This window comes from Dendropsophus ebraccatus, chromosome 12 (assembly GCF_027789765.1).
Source record: "Dendropsophus ebraccatus isolate aDenEbr1 chromosome 12, aDenEbr1.pat, whole genome shotgun sequence".
Classification (NCBI taxonomy): domain Eukaryota; kingdom Metazoa; phylum Chordata; class Amphibia; order Anura; family Hylidae; genus Dendropsophus; species Dendropsophus ebraccatus.
In genome coordinates, this window is record NC_091465.1 from 24,686,546 (window position 1) to 24,707,259 (window position 20,714).

At 42.9% G+C, this 20,714-nt stretch overlaps 1 protein-coding gene across 1 annotated transcript in view; it reads left to right on the top strand.

The window, feature by feature from the left end:
• The window catches only part of SSU72 (SSU72 homolog, RNA polymerase II CTD phosphatase), a 35,393-nt gene extending 18,355 nt beyond the window's left edge, over nt 1-17,038 (top strand). Inside the window, exons 3-5 of the mRNA XM_069947975.1 lie at nt 13,044-13,183; nt 14,031-14,149; nt 16,447-17,038. Coding sequence (XP_069804076.1) covers nt 13,044-13,183; nt 14,031-14,149; nt 16,447-16,548 — 361 coding nt within the window. The 3' untranslated portion in view covers nt 16,549-17,038. The remainder of the gene's footprint in view (nt 1-13,043; nt 13,184-14,030; nt 14,150-16,446) is intronic.
• Nucleotides 17,039-20,714: the final 3,676 nt, after the last annotated feature.

Here is a 20,714-nt window from a genome sequence, read left to right on the forward strand (position 1 = left end):
TGCTGCTCTGTACGCGCTGAAGAATGAACATGTTCATTCTTCAGCGCGGACAGGGCAGGAGCGCGCGCCTCCCATAGACTCCCATTATGAGCGGGAGGCTAACGGCATTCCGCGGCGGACAATTCCGTTGCGGAATTCCGCTAGCTTTGCTCAGTGGGAACGGGGCCTACCTTTATCTTTATGAAGACAAAGTAAAGGACTCTATAGGGGGTCAGTGCTGCTTTCTTCGTTGGCGTTTTGTAGCTTTCTAAACATCTGTTTAGTTGAGGACCGCCGATTCTCTCCTTTTGTCTCTGCATTAATGTCAAGTACTTTGTACACCAGTTTAGCCTATTTGTCACCAGCCATTGGGTGAACCTGCTCCATATTCGATGGCTGCTCTCCAAGTCCCCAATTGCCATTGGTGCTCCAGTACCAATCACTTTACCCTCTAAATGCAGTCAGTGGTGACTGCCGCATCTTAGTGGGCTAGGAGGCAATGTATCTATAAGAACTACAGATCACTGCACAAAAATGCAGATCACTGCATTAAATACAACTGCACCAACTAAATCTGAGTGTGGAGATGTAGCACAGAGGAACTTGTGGATCAAAACTTTGGCTTCTCCATATGGTGTGTTTTTGTTTTTTTTGTATAACACATTTTTCCATTTTTATTGTGAATCCTTCGGGAAACAACTTTGAAGAGAGAATTTCATTTGGGGGGGAGCTGTGAGCTTCATCTGTTGACTGCAGGGATGTAGGGATCACTTTTACAGCAGCCTCCTCATCAGACAGAGCAGGAAGTCTCGACTTAGGCGCGATTACTTGCTTATTTTGCAGCTCTGGCCACACAATTATAAAGCTGTGTAATAGGCTCAATAAGGGAATAGATGCCTAGCAGATCTGTGCTCGTCTACACAGTGATTGGGGCCATCTTATATGGCCTTTAGTTTTCGTTATAGTGACGAGAATGCAAGCCAAAACTTTAGAATTGCTTTAGTATAGTGGTAAATTAGTAGAGGAAAAAACACTTTTCTGACTTGCCCCTGTAGCTTAGTATGTGTTGTGTCTTCTCGAAATCTGACGGGGGTGCGAACATAATTAAGAACATATATTTATCGTTCCATGTACCCACGCAGCATGTTACTGGTGGCCTGGAGACTGGTACTCACAGCTGGTGCTGGCTGGCGGAGGTTTTTCCCACAGCATGCGTTGCTGTAAAGACTGTGTATGTGTATCTAGGGATGTAAGCGAACGCAGCAGATAAAGCTCTGAGGAGGTAAATAGAAGGTATATGGCTGTCTATATCACAACCTCTGTTTATCAGTGTAAACTCACGAGTTGCATCACCACAGGGGTCATGGGGGAGGGCACTATGACTGGGAGTTCTGGTCTCTCTACTGCAGTCTTCTCCCTTCTGCCGGGCACCAATCTATAGGTGATGTGCATCACCTCCAGATTCTGGAATCTAAAAGCTCAGGGGAACTTGCCCAGTACGGGAGCTGAAGGACCTACAGTGATGTCCCTGACTAATCTTATGACTGTGACATCACTGATGGTCCTTCAGCTACTGTTCTGGGTTTTACTACTGATGCAGCAAGGCTGGGTGTGTATTGTGCATGCAGCACACCTGTGTATGTGTGGCTGTAGGGTACTGTAATGAAGAGTGTTAAAGTGGCCTTGTCTTTTCAGTAAACTTTGACACCTTCACAGCCTTAGGGCCCTATTCCACCGGACGATTATCGTTCAGTCTATCGTTAAATCGTTCTAATTGAAACGATAATCGTTCAGTTGAAATGCAGTTAACGATTAACGACCGAACAAGAAATCGTTGATCGCTTTATAAGACCTGGACCTGTTTTTATCGTTGCTCGTTCGCAAATCGTTCGCATTGAATAAGACATCGTTCGGTTTTTCGCAATAGATACAAACGCAATAGTGAAGAAAAAATATCGCAATTACGATCATAACTAACGATTATCGTTTCATGGAAATGAGTGAGCGTTTTCAGGTCTTTCGCAATAGCGGTCGTTTGAGATCGTTAATCGTTAACGATTATGCAAACGATAATCGTCCGGTGGAATAGGGCCATTAGACCATCGGGGAAAGTTGTCTAAACCAGGGGTCTGTATTAAAGTCAGGTGTGTCTTTTTATAAAGCGTTTTTTTTTTTTTTTTTTTTTTTAATACAACGCAGGCTTCTAAAACTACTACTACAACAGAGTTAGATCAGTAGCTAGATCAGTAGCTAAGTCATTGTTTCTGATTGACTTCTTGCCCCGCATCCTGTTTGCATGTGATGTTAGCTGTGTAAGCTATACAGGTCTATGTGTTACATTTACTGCATTATATGCCCTGTACATGTGCTGTTCTACAGTAGTGACTACTAAATAATCTCACTGTGTCTGTATATTGCTTTGGGCCAATAAAATGCCCTCTTACAAACGTCTGGTTATCAGTGTCCCTTTCATTGAGCAGCATTTGGAGCTTTACGCTCCCATCTGGATTTAGGAGCCTATATGTATACTAAAGTATCCAAAGACACAGGAACAATCTGATGTAAACTAGTGGTGACAACTTAAGGCACAGGGTAGTACTGCAATAATTTTGGCTTATTACACACTGGCATCATGGGTTGTGTTAGAGCCATCAAGAGTCAATGGAATCATCCATTAGGTTCTAACTTTTCCCCCCCTTACAGTACAAATAATGCAGCTGATGGCTATTCCATCGATAGCAATGTGAACAGAGCTTAATCTTGCAACTGACTGTAACCTTTTGTCCCTCTCCCTACAGGTAACAATAGCTGAACATCTACAGTTTCACTCCATGTCTATTTTAGGGTTTGAGGCACATCCTGAGGATAGACCGGATAGGCTTTTATGCAGAGAATGGAATCCAGTGCAATTCAACAATCCACCTGTAGCTGTATGGAGCCACTTCAGTGAATAGGTTAGGGAATTGCCTAAAATACCACCACCACCACCTCCAGAAGAGCTTTTTCTCAATCAGCCCTGTATTTGGTGCCTATTGGTAAATCATTCCCCTAGTAAGTTGCCTTTTTGGATGGCTCAAGGCACTGCACCATCCCCATATGCCTCCTTGATAAAGTGTCACTGTCGTTTCAAAAAGCTTTTGACAGGTCATAGACCCAGACCAATCAGAACTTTTGATATCTGAGTGTTAAGTCTCGTGCCGATCGTGAGAGTGAGCCAGGAGAAGGCCGTGCTCAGTGCTCCATTCTACTGGCTCGGAGTCACGTCACAAGTCAATGTAAGTCTATAGAGCCCAACTCGCTGACAGAGCAGGGAGCGGACCACGCTGCAATGCTGTGGTCCTCTGCCCGCTTATTCTCACAATCGGTTAGGGTCTAATCACTTAGACCCAGAGCGATCAAAACTTTTGGCATGTCTAACATGTCCACGTTTTTTTAATTTCTTTTTAAACAGTGACACTTTTAAAGCGACTCTGTATCCACAATCTGCATCCCCCCCCCCCAAAACCACTTGTACCTTGGGATAGCTGCTTTTAATCCAAGATCTGTCCTGGGGTCCGTTCGTGATGCTGTGTCAAACTGCCGTGGCCTAGAGTATCTGTGCCCTAACCTTGCACCACCCTGGCAGGATTTTTCCTGTTCCTCTGCAGTAAAAACTGCACGGGTGCCTTAACGATCCAGCCCATGTGCCGGGCTCACACAGCTGATGAATAGGAGAATACCTGCCTGGGGCATTCCTAATGGTGAAGAGGTCAGGGAGGAGGGACTGAGAGGGTGTGCCAGCCTAATGCACAGTCACTTTAGGCCACGCCAGTTTGGCACAGGGCTGCAAGTTTAAAAGTTGTTTTTTTAGGACAATAACTGCATCACCTGCCGAACGGACCCCAGGACAAATTTTGGAATAAAAGCAGCTATCCGAAGGTACAAGCGGTTTGTGGTGGTCAGATTGTGGGTACAGAGTCACTTTAAGGAGCCAACCCCTGTACTAAAGTCTTCTGAACCCGCTGAGTTGGGCCAATAGTAGAGTGTATTGCACAGAAGGATTATGGCCCTTAAGTACTTGACCCATTTAGTAACAGAGAGCTTATCCCTTCAGAAACACTTTCCAATCTGGCCAGTGGATACAAATCCTAAGCAACTTCCCCAATTAATACTACACATTAGTGATGATCGAATATTCGATTTATTTGTACGAATATCCCGCGAATATTCGATAAGCGTTCAAATCCCCCAGCTTCCGGTTTTACCCTCCAAATGATCAGATAGATGTTTTTCACTAATCGAATACTTGTTCCCATAGACTTAAATGGGATCGAATATTCGCGGGATATTCGTAAGAATATCGAATATTCGAATATCTCACTATTCGCTCATCACTACTACACATCCCATTTCAGTCAGCTGAGCATTTATTTGGCCAGCAGTTTTCTCCCATCCTGCCTGTACAAATGTTTGACATGGATGAACATTTAGGTGGTCACTCTTGGGACTCTTGGGGGTCCCTTTTAGTTATGATCGTATTGTAGAGAGACACTTTAAAAGAAAGGGAGCTGCAGGTAAACTTACAGGAAGATGTCACTTACTGTAACATTTAAGGCCCTGTCTCTATCTAACCACTACTCCATAGTCTATAGAAACGTGACAAGCCTGATAACTATTTACTTTTATTTACTTCCAAAATATAGTAGCAGATTGCTATGTATGTAGATGGGCTAGGGCTGGAGACCTCAGATACTTATTTTAATAGTGTTTGAAGCAGCAACTTTTTTTGCTTTACATAGTGCAGTTATACTAAATATGTGCCTTCAAATAGTGTTCAGGTCACACTATAGTATAGGTGGTCTTTTCTGTGCATCTATCTTGTAGTTAAGCCCCTGTATGTCCATGTAAGTAGCCCCACAAATCTTATTCCGCCCAGTAAGTAGAATCCTCCATGTAGGTAGCCCCCCCCTAGTTGCACTTACATGCTGCAGCACATAAAGGATTAAAGGGGAACTATCAGCAGGTTAGATTAATCTAACCTGCCTATCTGTCCCTATTGCAAAGGGGACGCTGGAGGGAAGGTATCTCAAGTTTCTCCTCTGCACTGATCTGGTTCTTTTAGTAGCTTGCTCCACGGTCAGGTAAGACCATTAGGAGCACTGCCTGCCCCCGTAGCCCTGATCTAGTCCATTCCCAGGTGGCCCGCTCCATTGATAATTCAGTGTGTCCTGCACAATAGAGACACATCAGCAGGTTATAGTCGCCTAACCTGCTGATAGTTCCCCTTTAAGCGGCAGGACACAGGACATTTCTGCTTCATTGCTCTTGCACTGTTGTCCTCCACATCACACGCCACATTCGTGTTTTTGTTTTGTTTTTTTTAATTCAAATTATTAAAAAACTGGGCCTTTATTTTTCTTTTTTCTTTTTCTTTTTGGGTCCCCAAAACAGTTGGAGGAGGTGGGTGAACATGCACTTATCTCCCTGGCTCCAACGCTGGGGTCCGCTGTCCTCTGCTCTGGTTCCTGTTTTCCAGCCGTTTCTAAGTCCTGAGTGGGGACCTAGGCCTGCTCAGCCAGTCAGCGTCCATAGCAGTGTCCCAGCTGTTTTGATAAAAAGTCAGAGCCTGGATTTTTCCTTTAATTTAATTGCCCAGCACTTTCCAGGGCCCTATCACTCTAACCCCATGCACAGATCTTGTAGATAGGCACTTGTATACAGAGTCTAGTACACTGCTTGATAACTGTGTATAGTGAGTTGCACAAATTTGCCACCCATTAAATGAACTTCCTGTCTGAATGGAAACCATATCAGATGAGTGTCCGGGGCATAAATCCGGGAAAGGGTGTGAATTCAGGGGGCTTTATGCAACTGAACTGTTTAATTCATATGTACCTTGTTACAAGCCTTCAGTTTTCCAGATCTCTGCTTGCTGTCAATAGAAGAAAACATTTCTTATTTACATCCTCAGACTGAGTGTTAAAAGGAATAGAGCAGGTTCACTGTAGCAAACTAGGGAGGTCTATCCACTTCCTATAATGTTAGTCTAGTTTCTGAACATTGTTTCCTTTTTAGCTCTGAACTTCTGTTCTGATTTCATATTGATCTCTTTACAAATATGAGTTTGATAAGAAAAAAAAAATTAACCCCTTTTCTAAATGCATAGTGTTTCGGTTGGTCCGGGTCCTGCACCTGGCACCTCTTCAAACGGCTGGTATTTATATTGAAACCCATGGCCAACAACGCATTTCCCCTGCAGTATTTGCATCAGGGCCCTAGAGATGAATAGCTGATTAAGAGCTGTAGACGTTCATATAAACACTTTTTAGTGTGTTCTGGCTTTTTCAGAAGAACCCCTCTATGATGCCTGTGCGGCACAATAGGACAAATGAAAATGAAAGAACCCAGTGGATGCCAGCTGTATATTATAGACCACATAATCTGGCAGCTGCAGGGATCAGACTTCAGTCCTTTCCTGGCAATTTAACCTCCTAGATGCTGCAGTTCATAGTGGCCATGGCATCTAGGTGGCTATATGACAGGTGCTGGTTCTGTCATGATCGGCTCCACGTGAAACATTTGCCGCGTGACACTGTTATCATGGCAGCTGGTGGCCTTCTAAAGGCTCTGCGTCTGCCCTGACAGATCTCTTGTTCCACCCTGACATGGGCAGAGTGTATTATGAGAACTGCAGTTGGATAGTTCACTGCAATACATATGTATTGCTGTGTACTGTATTTAATTCTCGATTTTTCTTTTTTTTTTCTCTTCCTGCATTATTTTGGCCTTATAATTGGGCCCATAATTAGCAATGGGCAAATCTACAGAAAGAACAAAGCGATAAGTTTCCCAGGACTGGATCCAGCTTCTCCCAGCACCTGGGGAGGAACGGCACAGAGCGGAGCAGACTTCAGAGTATGTAGCCTTATGAGCTGAATGCAGATTGGAACAAAGCGAGTTGCTTCGTTCCTACTGTAGATTCGCTCATGTCAACCTATAATAAACCCTTGTAATTGAGCTCTACCCTGGACATTTTGGTTGGAAGTGAAGTAGTCATACTAGCTGCACCTGTGCCAGAGCGACCTGAAGCAGGGAGGAAGAAGTAAGCAAGGTCCTTCTCACTGACAGCAAGTAGGAATCTTGAAAATGTTGAATTCAAACACCGAGTTTATTAGAAAGTGAAAATGTCCCGGTCTTTTAGAAAAACTTCTGATGTCATAGAACATGTTTACAGTTTTGATCAGCTGGGGCCTCCACCAATTAAAGTAGTATTGGAGCACTTTAACCCCTGGCTCACAGTGATCTCTGGATGGCCCCATAGGCTTCTCCCGACCAATAATTGGTGGGGGTTTCAGCACCGTGACCTCGACAGATCAAAACTGTAAATGTCCTGTGACACGTCAAAAATGACCACCACGATCAGTAGAATAGGGGGCCTGAGTCCCACAAGACTATGGTAAAAAGCTATCTCGGTGAGGTACTGGTCGGCCACCTGTATTGTTGCTCCATTAGGCTAGTTTATCACCTGGGAACCTGTAATAACATGGCTTGGGAGACTTTGGGCAGAATATAAGGGGAAGTGGTTGTTACAAGGTTGTGTGTGTGTTCTCTCCCCCCCCCCCCCCCACTTAGTGTGCCATCATAGGCAGTGTCTAACATATACCATGCTGCTCCTTTGTGCTCTTTAGTTTTCTTTACTGCTTTTGTTGAAAAAGCAGCAGATGGGAAACCTCTGGATTGGACATTAAAGTGTTTTATATTTATCCTGCTGTAAAACAAAGCTGAACTTACCAGAAGTCCAGGTCCAGTCTCCTGAAGGCAGATTTTCCGACTTGTACTTGTTAAAAAAAACAGACTAAACACAAGAATTCCGGCCAGTACAGAGAGTCACGGCTCATTGGGGCTAAAATGCCTTTTTTAGGCACAGATGGGCTTGATCGGCGTAAAAATATTCGCAAATGGTCTATTTGCCAATATTTTATTCACATCGGGCCAATCTGCGCCTCCTGCATCAGTGGGGCGCTCTGAGCTGGCGTAGATTTCAATTTATTCGAATGAATGGGCTCTTTGCACACATGATTTATGTAGAGGCAGTGCGCCTGTACGTAAATCCTCTGAGCTCCGGGGACTTTTGTGGGCCTGGCGTAAAAAAACGCCGGACTTAATAAATGTCCCCCTATTGTGTCTGTTAATCACATGACTGTCTTTTTTCTGTGAGCGCTCAAATGGCCTGGGATACACAGGACTTCCTGTTTTTTTTGTTTTTTTTTATCTCCCTCAGAAGTCGAAAACAGGAAGTGCCGTGTTCTCCATGAAGACTAAAAAAAAAGAATGTCAATTGCAAACTTGCTTTATCACATCTTCTGTTGATTTTTAGATTTTGAAAGTTATAACGACAGTGACACTTTGAGCCTAAAGGTGGCCATAGCCCTTATACTGACACGCAAACCTGCAATGAGCAGAAGGTATGGCCGACAAAAGTATAAGGCTGGTTTCACACACAGCAGTTTTTTGGAAAACTGCCTCTGCTGTTTTTGTGCCAAAGCCAGATGTGGATTAAAAAGGAATGGGAAATATAAAGGGAGGGCTTATACTTCTACTTCCTACTGAATCCACTTCTGGCTGTGGCTCAAACTGCAGTGGCATTTTTCCAAAAAGCTGCCATTTGTGAAACTAGCCTAAAGTGTGTGGCGACTTTTGAGGCTGTATTACACAACCTGAGCTGCTTGATAAGTCGTCTCCCATCTGCTAAAGCGCCTATTACACTGCTCGATCAGGCAGGCCCTTTTTTTAGTCAGCTGTCGACTGCCTGTCTCCTATTGCACAGAGAGATTATTTTTTGAGCCAATGAGCTAGTGTTAGCTCAATCATTAGCTGATCGATTACTCTCTTGGGGTGAAAAAAATTTAATTATGCACACTCTTTATATACTCTATAACAAAGCTATACTTACTTGTATCCAGGTCCAGTCTCCTGAAGCTTTTTAGTCTTGTGCTGGTTAAAAAAAAAAAGACTAAACACAGGAATTGTGGCCAGTACAGAGAGTGACTGCTCAATGTGTCCAATCACATGACTGCCTTCTGGGATCGTAGATGACCTGGGACTTACTTCCTGCGTTTCAGTTGTTTTTTTGTTTTTTTTTTAACCAGCACAGTCTTCAAGAGACTGGACCTGGATACATGTAAGTATAGCTTTGTTATAAAGCATAAGTAAAAATTGAAAAAAAAAAAAAGATTTTGAAAGTTATAAAGACAGGTACTCTTTTTAAGTCCATTTAAAACGCCAACATTTGCGCATGGTGTATGTTTAGGCTGGGTTCACACTGCTGTTTTGCAATTAGTTTTAGGCAAAAAAAATGGATGCATTTGTGTGCATCCGTTTTTCCATTGATACAAAAAAAATAAAAGGATAAAAGATTGCAAAAACAGTGTGAACCCAACTAGGGATGGTCCGAACAGAGTTCGGTTCGGGTTCGTACGAACCCGAACTCTCGGTAATGATTCCCCCTGTCTGCACGCTCCGTGGAGAGGGTGGATACAGCCGGAGGACCGCCTGGAAAACTGGGATACAGCCATAGCCATAGGCTGTATCCCAGTTTTCCAGGCGGTCCTCCCGCTGTATCCACCCGCTCCACGGAGCGGGCAGACAGCGGGAATCTGATGCCGAGCGTTCGGGTTCATATGAACCCGAACCTCGGCAGTTTCGGACCATCCCTAAACCCAACCTAATACTTTTTTTAAAAATTTCCTCAAAAACTCCGCGTGTAGATGTTAGCCGAGAATCAGTGGGGAAATATGAAACGCCATATACACATGACTTTTTTTTTTGGGGGGGGGGGGGGTTTAGGGCGGTTTTCTTTTGCAGTTTTGCAAAATCACAGCAGGCTGTGTGTGTGGGTGTTTTATCACAAAAACTTTGGCATCATTCTCTCCATAAAATTCTATAGGGGGTTCAAAACAAGAAAAAATATTTGCATACACAAGAAACTGCTGGCTGTTTTTTGGACATTTGTTGTAGCAAAAAAACAGTTCAAAAGTTTTGCCTGAGGCAACCATAAAAAGTTGTCCAGGCTTAGAAAAAAATTACTGCTGCCTTCTAGAAACAGCGCCCCTCTTGTCCTCAGTTTGGGTGTGGTACTGAAGCTCTGTTCCGTTGAAGTCAGTGATGCTGAATTGTAATACCACACGCAACCTGAGGACAGGGGAAGTGCTTTTTTTGCAAGAAAGTAACTGCTCTTTTTCTTATCTGGTTAAACCCATTAAGTGCTCATACACGTTAGACAAAGAGAAAGAGAAGTGTCAGACATGATGGATTTAGACTAAACAACCCTTTTGTTTTGTGAGAGATTACTTGCCACATTGCCTATTTCATTGGGACTGTCCAACCATCTAATGTGAATGGGGGGCCTCCCAAGAGAGAAGGGCTTGGCGTATCGCTTCATCCTTTTGTTCTAAGGAAGCCAGCTGACGCCAAATGATTCTGGCAGTGGCTTATCTCTCCCTCCATTAGGGACACGTGCATGCTCGGCCGAGCCAAGTGTGCATGTGGTATGGGGCGGGTTTGGGACAGATAGCTGGTGAACGAACAAGATTTAGCTTTATTCATCTGCGTTCATTTTTGTTTGTGTAAGCCACACTGCAGGAGATGTGTCCGTGTATCCGGGTCTTCCCATCTTCTATCACATCTGCCTGGTTAAAGGATTCCTTTAAGAAAAGGATTTCAGTGTATGAAATCATTTACTTATATATCGATCCGTTAGCTTGTCCTGTGAAGTACTAGAATCTGTGTAGCACATATTGAAGTAGATATTGATGTCCTGGTGTAACATATTGTACATGTGATGTGGACGTTTTAGCTTCTGACCAATACCAAGGTTAGGCAACCAAGCTCCATGTTAGTGCCATGTCACTGCTTACCAGACACAGCACTGTATTTTTGGCTTAGCTGCATGGTATTGTAGTACCAGGCACAGCTGCTACCAGAAACAACCTCTAGAAGCTGTAGTTCATTGTGCTGCAGGTACTGTAAACCCCAGGGGACTTTCTTCTGTACAGTTGCAGTTTTCCAGTAGCCCTTTCCTAAGGGTAAGTTCTATGGATTTTATCTGCAGGTCTGGGCAGGTTAAAGTGTCACCGTCATTTAATTTTTTATTTTTTTTGCAGAAATCAATAGTACAGGCGATTTTAAAAAAAAACTTTGTAATTGGGTTTATTAGCCGAAAAATGCATTTTTATCATGAAAAAGCTGTTTGAAGCTCTCCCCCTGTCTTCATGGTTTTCTATGGAGAAGGGAGTGATGGAGGGAGATGAGTCACCAATACAGGACAACAAAGAGTTAATTTACAGCGACATCACCGGGCTATCTCCTTTAAAGTCAGCACTGATCTCTGAATACTGGCTTTCACACAGGTCCTGCTGTGTAATCCTTTGTTCTCTGCTGACAAATCTCCCTCCTTTCTTCTCCCCTCCCCTCTCCATAGAACACAGGGCCCGACTGATGTAAAAGTCGAGATTTCCTGATAATGAGCAGTGGAGGAGAGAGAGGAAGGGGGGGGGGACCTGGGGAAAGGCTTTTTGACTGAAGAAAACAGCATATTTGCCTAATAAACCCAATTACAACATTTCTTAAAGGGATTATCCAGCGCTACAAAAACATGGCCTCTTTCTTTCATAGACAGAACGACTCTTGTCTCCAGTTCAGGTGCATTTTGCAATTAAGCTCCATTTACTTCAATGGAACTAAGCAGCAAAACCCCACCCAAGCTGGAGACAGGAGTGGTGCTGTCTCTGGAAGAAAGTGGCCATGTTTTTGTAGCGCTGGATAACCCCTTTAAAAATCGCCTGTACTATTGAAAAAAAAAAAAAAAAAAAGACAGTGACACTTTAAATTCACAGCATATAAGAATACCGGGCTAGTATGAGATTTCTAAGCATCATCCACACTGCCGGGTTCTACATAGTAACCAGCCTGCTGGGGGGGTTTAGGAGTCCACGGACTGTCCGTTTTTGTTCGGGGATTTCACTGCAGATTTGACCCCTTTCTGTATATAGGAGTGACATCTGCCCCGTGGATGGATGACTATGGTTTATATGCCTTGTAGTAGTGACAACTACCGCTGTCCTGAGACTTGCCTTCCACAGCCTTTTCTGGCACTTAGCCTATCCATCCTAGATTATGGGGTGAGGGGCTCAATGGAAGATTAGGAAGACTTGGATGTCCAGGATTCTTGGGATGTCTGTCACATGGGTTTTACTTGCAGCAGGTTTAAAAAGTTTTCCAGCAGATGCTAAATGTTTGCTTATATGCTATAACAAGATATACTCGCCTGCCCTGATCTCCCACCAGCGGGGCAGGTTCAGGCTGAGCAGCGCTTCCTGCTTTCTTTTTGACACAGAGAAAACGATTAAGCAGTTTATATAGAGTTTTTTTGGGGGGGGATCGATTCCTAGTTTTGGATTTACAAACAGCACTGGTAACATGAGCCGAACATGAACTTGACGCAAATAATGTGAGAGACTTAATTCATGTATATTAAAGGGGTAGTTCTATTAATAACTCTCCAGTCTTCCAGTACTTATCAGCTGCAGGAAGTGGTGTATTCTCCCCAGTCTGACGCAGTGCTCTCTGCTGCCACCCCTGTCCATGTCAGGAACTGTCCAGAGCGGTAGCAAATCCCCCATAGAAAACATCTCCTGCTGTCCAGACTTAAAAAAAGAATACACTTGCAGGATATACAGCAGCTGATAAGTACTGGGAGACTGGAATTTTTTTTTTTATAGAAATAAGTTACAAATCTATATAACTTTGTGGCACCAGTTGATTTTGAAAGAATTTTTTTTTTTTTTTTTTTTTGTGAACTACCCCTTTAAGAACTGCAAATCAATACTAGATTTCCCAGCTGCGAAACTGTTTCAAAAAGATCCAAAAATGGATTTAATTCCTAGAATATGGGATATGTAAATTTGTTGACGTCCAAGTATGCATGCTGGCCTCCTGTTTTACAGACATGGCTGTTATGTGTTGTGTATATGGCCATACGCATGTACATTACTACTCACAAGGTTCCTTAACTGGTGGACATTCAGATATACACAGAACGGTATTTTACACATGTTGGACAGAAACAAGAGGATCAAACCACGGCCAGAGAGGTTCCAGAACTGCAAGGACCACTTCGACCTGGTGATCACGTGCGAGGAGAGAGTCTATGATCAAGTAGTAGAAGGTGAGGACTTGTACCATCTATCTACTGGGGGCCTTTACAAGCAGGTTCTAGCTTTTCACATTTTAACAATTTAAAGTGTCACTGTCTTTTTTTTTTCTTTCCTTTTTTTGCAGAAATCAATAGTACAGGTGATTTTAAGAAACTTTGTAATTGGGTTTATTAGGCAAATCTGCCATTATCTGCATTCAAAAAGACTTTCCCCAGGTCCCCCCCTCCCTCCTCTCTCTCATCCACTGCTCATTATCAGGAAATTTCGTCTTGTTTACATCAGTCGGGCCCTGTCTGTTCTATGGAGAGGGGAGGAGGGAGATTAGCCAGCAGCAGAGAACAAAGGATTACACAGCGGGACCTGTGTGAAAGCTGCTGTTTAGAGGTCAGTGCTGACTTCAGAGGAGAGAGCCTGTGGTGTAGCTGTAAATTAACTCTTTGTTGTTCTGTTTTGGTGCCTCATCTCCCTCCACCCCTCCCCTCTCCATAGAGAACCATAAAGACAGGGGCGAAAGCTTCAAACGGCTTTTTCATGATAAAAATGCATTTTCGGCTAATACACCCAATTACAAAGTTTCTTAAAATCACCTGTACTATTAAAATAAAATAAAAAATACGACAGTGACACTTTAATGCTGAAGGAATAAGGAGTGGAATCTAGTTGGTTCAGGTGGGCAGTATTCCTGGATCATGTTCCACTGTATAAGATGCACTGACAAGCAATTCCCCTGTGTGTGGCCTGTTACTTGGTTGGCTCATGCAAAGTGTAACTAGTTTTGCTCATTGGAGATTAAAAAATATAGAGATAAAATGATTTATCTATTTATATTGTGTAATTTCGAGTTGTTTTTTTTCACAGACCTGAACTCCAGAGAGCAGGAGACATGTCAGCCGGTACACGTCATCAATGTCGATATCCAGGATAATCATGAAGAGGCCACACTAGGTGCTTTCCTCATCTGTGAACTTTGCCAATGTGTAAGTTTCTGTAAACTCAAGTGTGTTACATTATAGATGGGTAACCAGATCAAGGCGACACCTTAGGTGACCCCCATGGACACCTATGGATCTGTATGTGTGCAGCCAGTACGCCATCTGTAAGAGAATATCTCTATTATACCGCATCTGGTACTTTCTCCCTTCAGTATAAAGGCAAATGATGATCATGTATATGAGGCCTAATGGAGAAAAGTGCTCAGTAAAGCCACCTCCTGGTATAAAAGGGTAATGCAGCTGTTTTTTTTTTTTTTCCCCCGGCTAGGTACACTATGTATTTCTGTAATCCTCCCCCCCATGATCACTACACTCTAATTCTTGGTTAGACTTGCTGTATAGATATCTAATGAATGAATTCAGACTGATACATGTATTTAGACAACGGACAACTTAGATATAGGGGGAACATTGTGCTTGTAGTGCATTACAGAGACTGAGACATTTCCCCCCTACAAGGAACAATCGCTACATACATGCTCATGAATTCTTCATCAAATCTTTGCTATGGAGGTATAATGGAGGCCCGCTTCACCCTCATGCTGAGAGGACTGGTTTTGCGGAAACCAGAGCTGCAGTCCTTAGATTTTATGAAGTTATTTATTAAGTAGTTATTGTTTCATTACTATACTCAGACACACAAACAGAACACAATAGGATGAAAGTAACTTTAATAGTGTATGATAATTTACATATTGTAACAATGCTGATGTTCTGCATAAAATAAACCAAAGCTGAGAAACATGGCTTACTAAGACCTGCGGAGGCAGATTCATTCAGTCTCGTACACAGTGTCACTGCCGCCTAAATGTGCTGTGCTGAGACCCCCACAGATCACTAGAACAAGCCAGGAGACCAGCCAATGTGTTCCTGCTGCGGGAGATGGACTCCTAAGTTAATGGAGCCCTTCTCATGGAGTGAGATTGATAAAGGGGTGCTTGGCTACCGGTGGGTCTCAGCATCCACTTTTTGACGTGACAAATGTGCATTTAAGTGACAGCGACCCCAGACTCAACCCTGTGTAAACAAGGTTTGGCCGTCTCCTGCAGATGTTTTTTAGGGGTTTGAGCATTAAAGGGGTAGGTCAACCAAATTTACTTTTAAATCAACTGGTGCCAGAGATTTGTAATTAAGTTGTATTAAAAAAATCAAAATGTTTCAGTACTCCTCATCTGCTGTATGTCCTGAAGGAAGTGGTGTATGGACAGAGTTGGACACAGTGCTCTCTGCTGCCACCTCTGTCCATGTCAGGAACTGTCCAGAGCAGTAGCAGCAAATCCCCATAGAAAACCTCTCCTGCTCTTCAGACTTGAAAGAACCCATCGCTTCCTGCAAGACATACAGCAGTTGATAAGTACTGGTGGGTTTGAGATTTTTTTAATAGAAATAAATTACAACTCTCTGGCACCAGTTGATTTGAAAGAAAAAAAATGTTGAACAACCCCTTTAACAGCACTGTAATACATTAGTCTATTGCCCTGCCTGTAATCCTTTATCATTAGATGGCGAAATAGAAGCCAGACTGTAAAACTAGACCGCGCCGCAATGAAAGCTGCAGTAGATTTGGCACCACGGACAACTATTCTTTCCAGAACTCTTTCCCATCTCAATTTATGAAGTGGGATAGTCTATAAATCTACCGTCCTTTACTGGCGTTTCTCAAGGACTTCAATGTCGCTACCTGAGGTGGTTCTTCCAGGGATAGACTCATTAAAGGGAAACTCCAGTAAAATAGAATCAACTGGTGTTGGAAAGTGCCAATGATTTGTATTTTACTTCTATTAAAAAAGTCCTCCAAAACTTATCAGCGGCTGTATGTCCTGTGGGAAGTGCTGTATTCTTTCCAGTCTGACACGGTGCTCTCTGCTGCCACCTCTGTCCATGACAGGAACTGTCCAGAGCAGCAGCAAGTCTCCATAGAAAACCTCTCCTGCTCTGTACAGTTCCTGACATGGACAGAGGTGGCAGCAGGGAGCACTATCAGACTGGGAAGAATACACCACCTCCTGCAGGACATACAGCAGCTGATAAGTACTGGAAGCCTTGAGATTTTTTAATAGAAGTAAATTACAATTCTATATAACTTTCTGACACCAGTTGATTTGAAAGAAAAACATGTTTGCTGGGGTACCCCTTTAAGGGTTTTGGATGTGGAGCATTTGAGAGCGGTGACCAGCTGTGACACCATGCAGGATGGACACACGTAGTAGATTCCTGTAGCCATGTACATCAGTGTTACGACCCATGCAGCAATATAACCTCCATCTCCCTCTATCCTCCAGATACAACACACAGACGACATGGAGAATGAGATCGACGAACTGCTACAAGAGTTTGAAGACAAAAGCGGCCGGACCTTCCTCCATACAGTCTGCTTCTATTGACGCAAACCCACTCAGGCCTTATTCCCTATGACTATGTTATATGATGCGTTTCCCAGAATTTTTTTTTTTTTTTAATTTTCTTTCCCCCTCCTCCAGAAGTGTTTTTTTCCCTTCTTCAGGTATTTTGTCCATAAGGACAGGGATGTACAAACGTTTGTGTATATATGGGAAATATGATAGAGTATGAGAGAGATCTATAAAAATGGAAAAAAAAAAAATGCAGATAAAAAAAATCATGATTGCCTAAAATTTGTGCTGGATGAGTATTATTTTAATCTTTTTATATATACAGTATATTCTTTCCAAATGAGGATTTTTTTGTTTGCGGCGGTCCTGGTTGCTTTGTGACTAGAGGAAAGGACGTTGCTGGGAACCGCCTTGTCAGTGCAAGGGTTAATACTGACACAAATGGTTGCGATGCCAGATCTACAAATATGAATATTAATATCTGTAAAATAATAGGTAATAAATTGGAAATGTACTCTATAAACATTGTGGATTCTTTTACTAGTTCATTATAAATTTCTTTCTATAGCGATAACATATTCAGCGGCGCTGTACAATGAATATCGTCATTTCTATTGGTCTCTGTTCCCTCTGGGACTCGCAAACTAACTTATCAGTATGGGACAGATCCAGAGGAAACCACACAAAAACTCTGACAATGCCCCCTTAAAGGGGTAGTCCATCCAAAAAAATTTTCTTTCAAATCAACTGCTGCCATGAAGTGACAGAGATTTGTAATTTACTTCTATTAAAAAATCTCAAGCCTTCCAGTACTTATCAGCTGCTGTATGCCCAACAGGAAGTTGTATTATTTCCAGTCTGGAGAGCAGGAGGGGTTTTCTATGGGGATTTGCTCCTGCTTTGGACAGTTCCTGACATGGACAGAGGAGGCAACAGAGAGCACTGGGTCAGACAGGAAAGAAAACACTACTTCCTGCTGGACATACAGCAGCTAATAAGTACTGGAAGACTTAAGATTTTTTAATAGAAGTGAATTACAAATCTCTGGCACTTTATGGCACCAGTTGATTTGAAAGAAAAAATTTTTGGGTGGACTACCCCTTTAAAGGGGATATCCAAGATACAGTAGCACAGCTACTTTCCTGCACAAACAGCGCCACCCTTGTTTTCAGGTTGTGTGTGGTATTACAATTTAGCTCCATTCACTTGGAACTGAGCTGCAAAACCCAAACAGTACAGGAGAGTTGGTGGTTTTCTAAGCCTGGATAACCCCTTTGGGGGGTTGCTCACTGTATATAGACTTAAATAGCTCCCACGGAGTTTAATACAATACAGTGGTGCTTTGGATTACGAGCATAATTCGTTCCGGGACTGTGTTTGTAATCCAAATTCCCTCTTAAACCAAAGCGAATTTTTCCATAAATCATTGAAATGCAGACAATTGGTTCCACACCCCAAAAATATTTATTTATTCTGAATAACATGTAACACAAATGAAACAAACAGTTATAAACAGCTGAATCTGTGATATTAGTTACTGTACAGTATAGCAATCAGCATGTGGTGTATAATGTATAGTAACTGCATAAACCTGATAACACAGCAGCAGTTTGTAGATAGAGGATAGAACTGCAGATCCCCATAATGCAGTAGTGTAGTACAATACGCTAGCAGAGAAGCAGGGCTGCTGTCAGAGGTCTGTGTGGTCACATGACAGCAATGGGGAAGGGGGGGGGTGTTCAGCATGGACCAATCAGGACTGACAGACTGCAGGGAGCATGAAGGAATGAGCAGGACAGATGTGGGCACATACATGCAGCACTCTCTGTCCATGTAGAGAGAAGTTACAGCTATGAAGAGATTACCTCCACAGTCCTGTCCCCTGATGTAAGCCCCAGCCTGTATGATTTGGAAGGTGAAAGAGACTTCCTGGGTCAGAGTACAGTGCTGTAGACCCCACTATGTAGACTAGGCCCTCCCCAACTCGTCCTCCCACCCAGTACAGGGAGCTCTTAAACCAAAGCAATGCTCTTAAACCAAGTTACAATTTTGAAAAACTGAGCTCTTAAACCAAGTTACTCTTAAACCAAGGTACCACTGTAGTTTGTAAAGTTGGCTATACACATTATGATACAAAAAAAATGGTCAACCATCTATAATTTGCATGTGAATGATGGTTCAAGATGTCTGACTGCAAAGAACTGCTTGCCATGATCACTTTTTATTTTTTTTTATTTTTTTTGTAAAAAAAGTAATGATGTGATAGGTCCTATGTGTATGACCAGCCTAAGGTTGCATGCACACTACGGAGTCCGCTCTGATTCCGCTGCTAGTTTATTCTTTGGGCAGACGGCGGAATCCGCCTGTGCATACAATAGAATCTATGGCACAGGCAGAGATAGGCACGAGCGACGGGTTCTCCGCACAGGTTCCGTAGTACGCACACACCCTAAGGGTGGGTTCACACAGGAATTCTCGTGGAATCCCCCCTAAAGAATGAACATTTTGAATGTACATTGGCTTTAATGGGCTTTCCACTTATTTCTTCACACAGCGGAACTCCCGTGCTGAAATTTCCGCCGCGGATCTGCTTTCCGCCCCAAGAATTGACATGTGAATTCTTTGGGCGGATTCCGCTAGAGGAATCCTATAGAAGTCAATGGGGCTTGAATTCTGCTTAAAATTCTGCTCATTTTCTACCATAGCTGAATAGACGAGGAATTTCAAGCAGAAAAATTTCCTCTAAAATTCCTAGAGAATTCCTCAGTGTGAACCCAGCCTAAAAGGGGTTATCCAGGCTTAGAAAAACATAGCTGCTTTCTTCCAGAAACAGCACCTCTCATTCCAGTTTGGATGTGGTTTTGCAGTTCCATTTGAAGTGAATGGAGCTGGATTATAATACTCCACACAACCTGGGAACAGGGGTTGCACTGAAAAAAAAATAAAGCTACCTTTATTAAAAAGGAGCCACGTTCAATAAACAATGGTCATGTGATGTTGCAGTCGCTGATTACAAGACCTGAATCGGAAGACGGCAGAATGGATTGGAGCTGCAGCTACAACGAACTGAAGCCACATTGTAGACTCTCACAGCCAGCAATGTGGGCATCCTTACATCCGATAGTCTGAAAATTCATGGAGTCTGCAGACCAATCAGAAAAGTGACTGCTTCCTAACACTGACCTCATGTCCACAGTCCTGCCGTGATGCAGCTTGTTTTTACCTGTACATTAATCTTACTCATCTGTTAACCCCTTAAGGTCAAAGCCAATTTTCGTTTTTGCTCTTTTGCTTTTTCCACTGTCTGTTTAAAAGGCCATAGCAGTTGCATTTTTTCACCTAGAAACCCACATGAGCCCTTATTTTTTTACGACACCAATTGTTCTTTGCAATGACAGGCATTATTTTTCCATAAAATATGCTGCGAAACCGGAAAAAAATAATTTGCGCTGTCAAATTAAAAAAAAAAAGGAATTTTTTTTTCATTTCAGGGAGTTTCGTGTTTACGCCGTTCACCCTGGGGTAATACTGACTTGTTATATATGTTCCTTAAGTCGTTACAATTACAACGATATGTAACATGTATAACTTTTATCTTATGTGATGGCTTTTAAAAAATTCAAACCATTGTTAACAAATATATGTTCCTTAAAATCGCTCCATTCCCAGGCTTATAGCGCTTTTATCATTTGGTCTATGGGGCTGATTGAGGTGTCATTTTTTGCGCCATGATGCGTTTTTTCTATCGGTACCTTGATTGCGCATATGCGACTTTTTGATCGCTTTTTATTACATTTTTTCTGGATTTGATGCGACCAAAAATGCGCAATTTTACAATTTGGATTTTTTTTGCGCTGATGCCGTTTACCGTGCGAGATCAGGAATGTGATAATTTAATAGTTTTTTTTTTTACATTAACTAGAAGTTCCCCTGGGGGACGTGTATATACACAGCACTGATCTCTCATAAAGATCAATGCTGTGTATATACACAGCAATGATCAGTGAGATCGGTAATACATTGCTCTGGCCTGCTGCAGGCCAGTGCAATGTATTGCAGAGCCGGGATCAGCGTCATTGCGACGCTGAGGCCCGGCACGGGCAGAAGGACGGATCTCCCCCCCCCCGCGATGCGATCCGACCCACTAGACGCCAGGGACGTGCAGCGCAAAGCCTTTAACCCCTAGACGACCCAGGGCG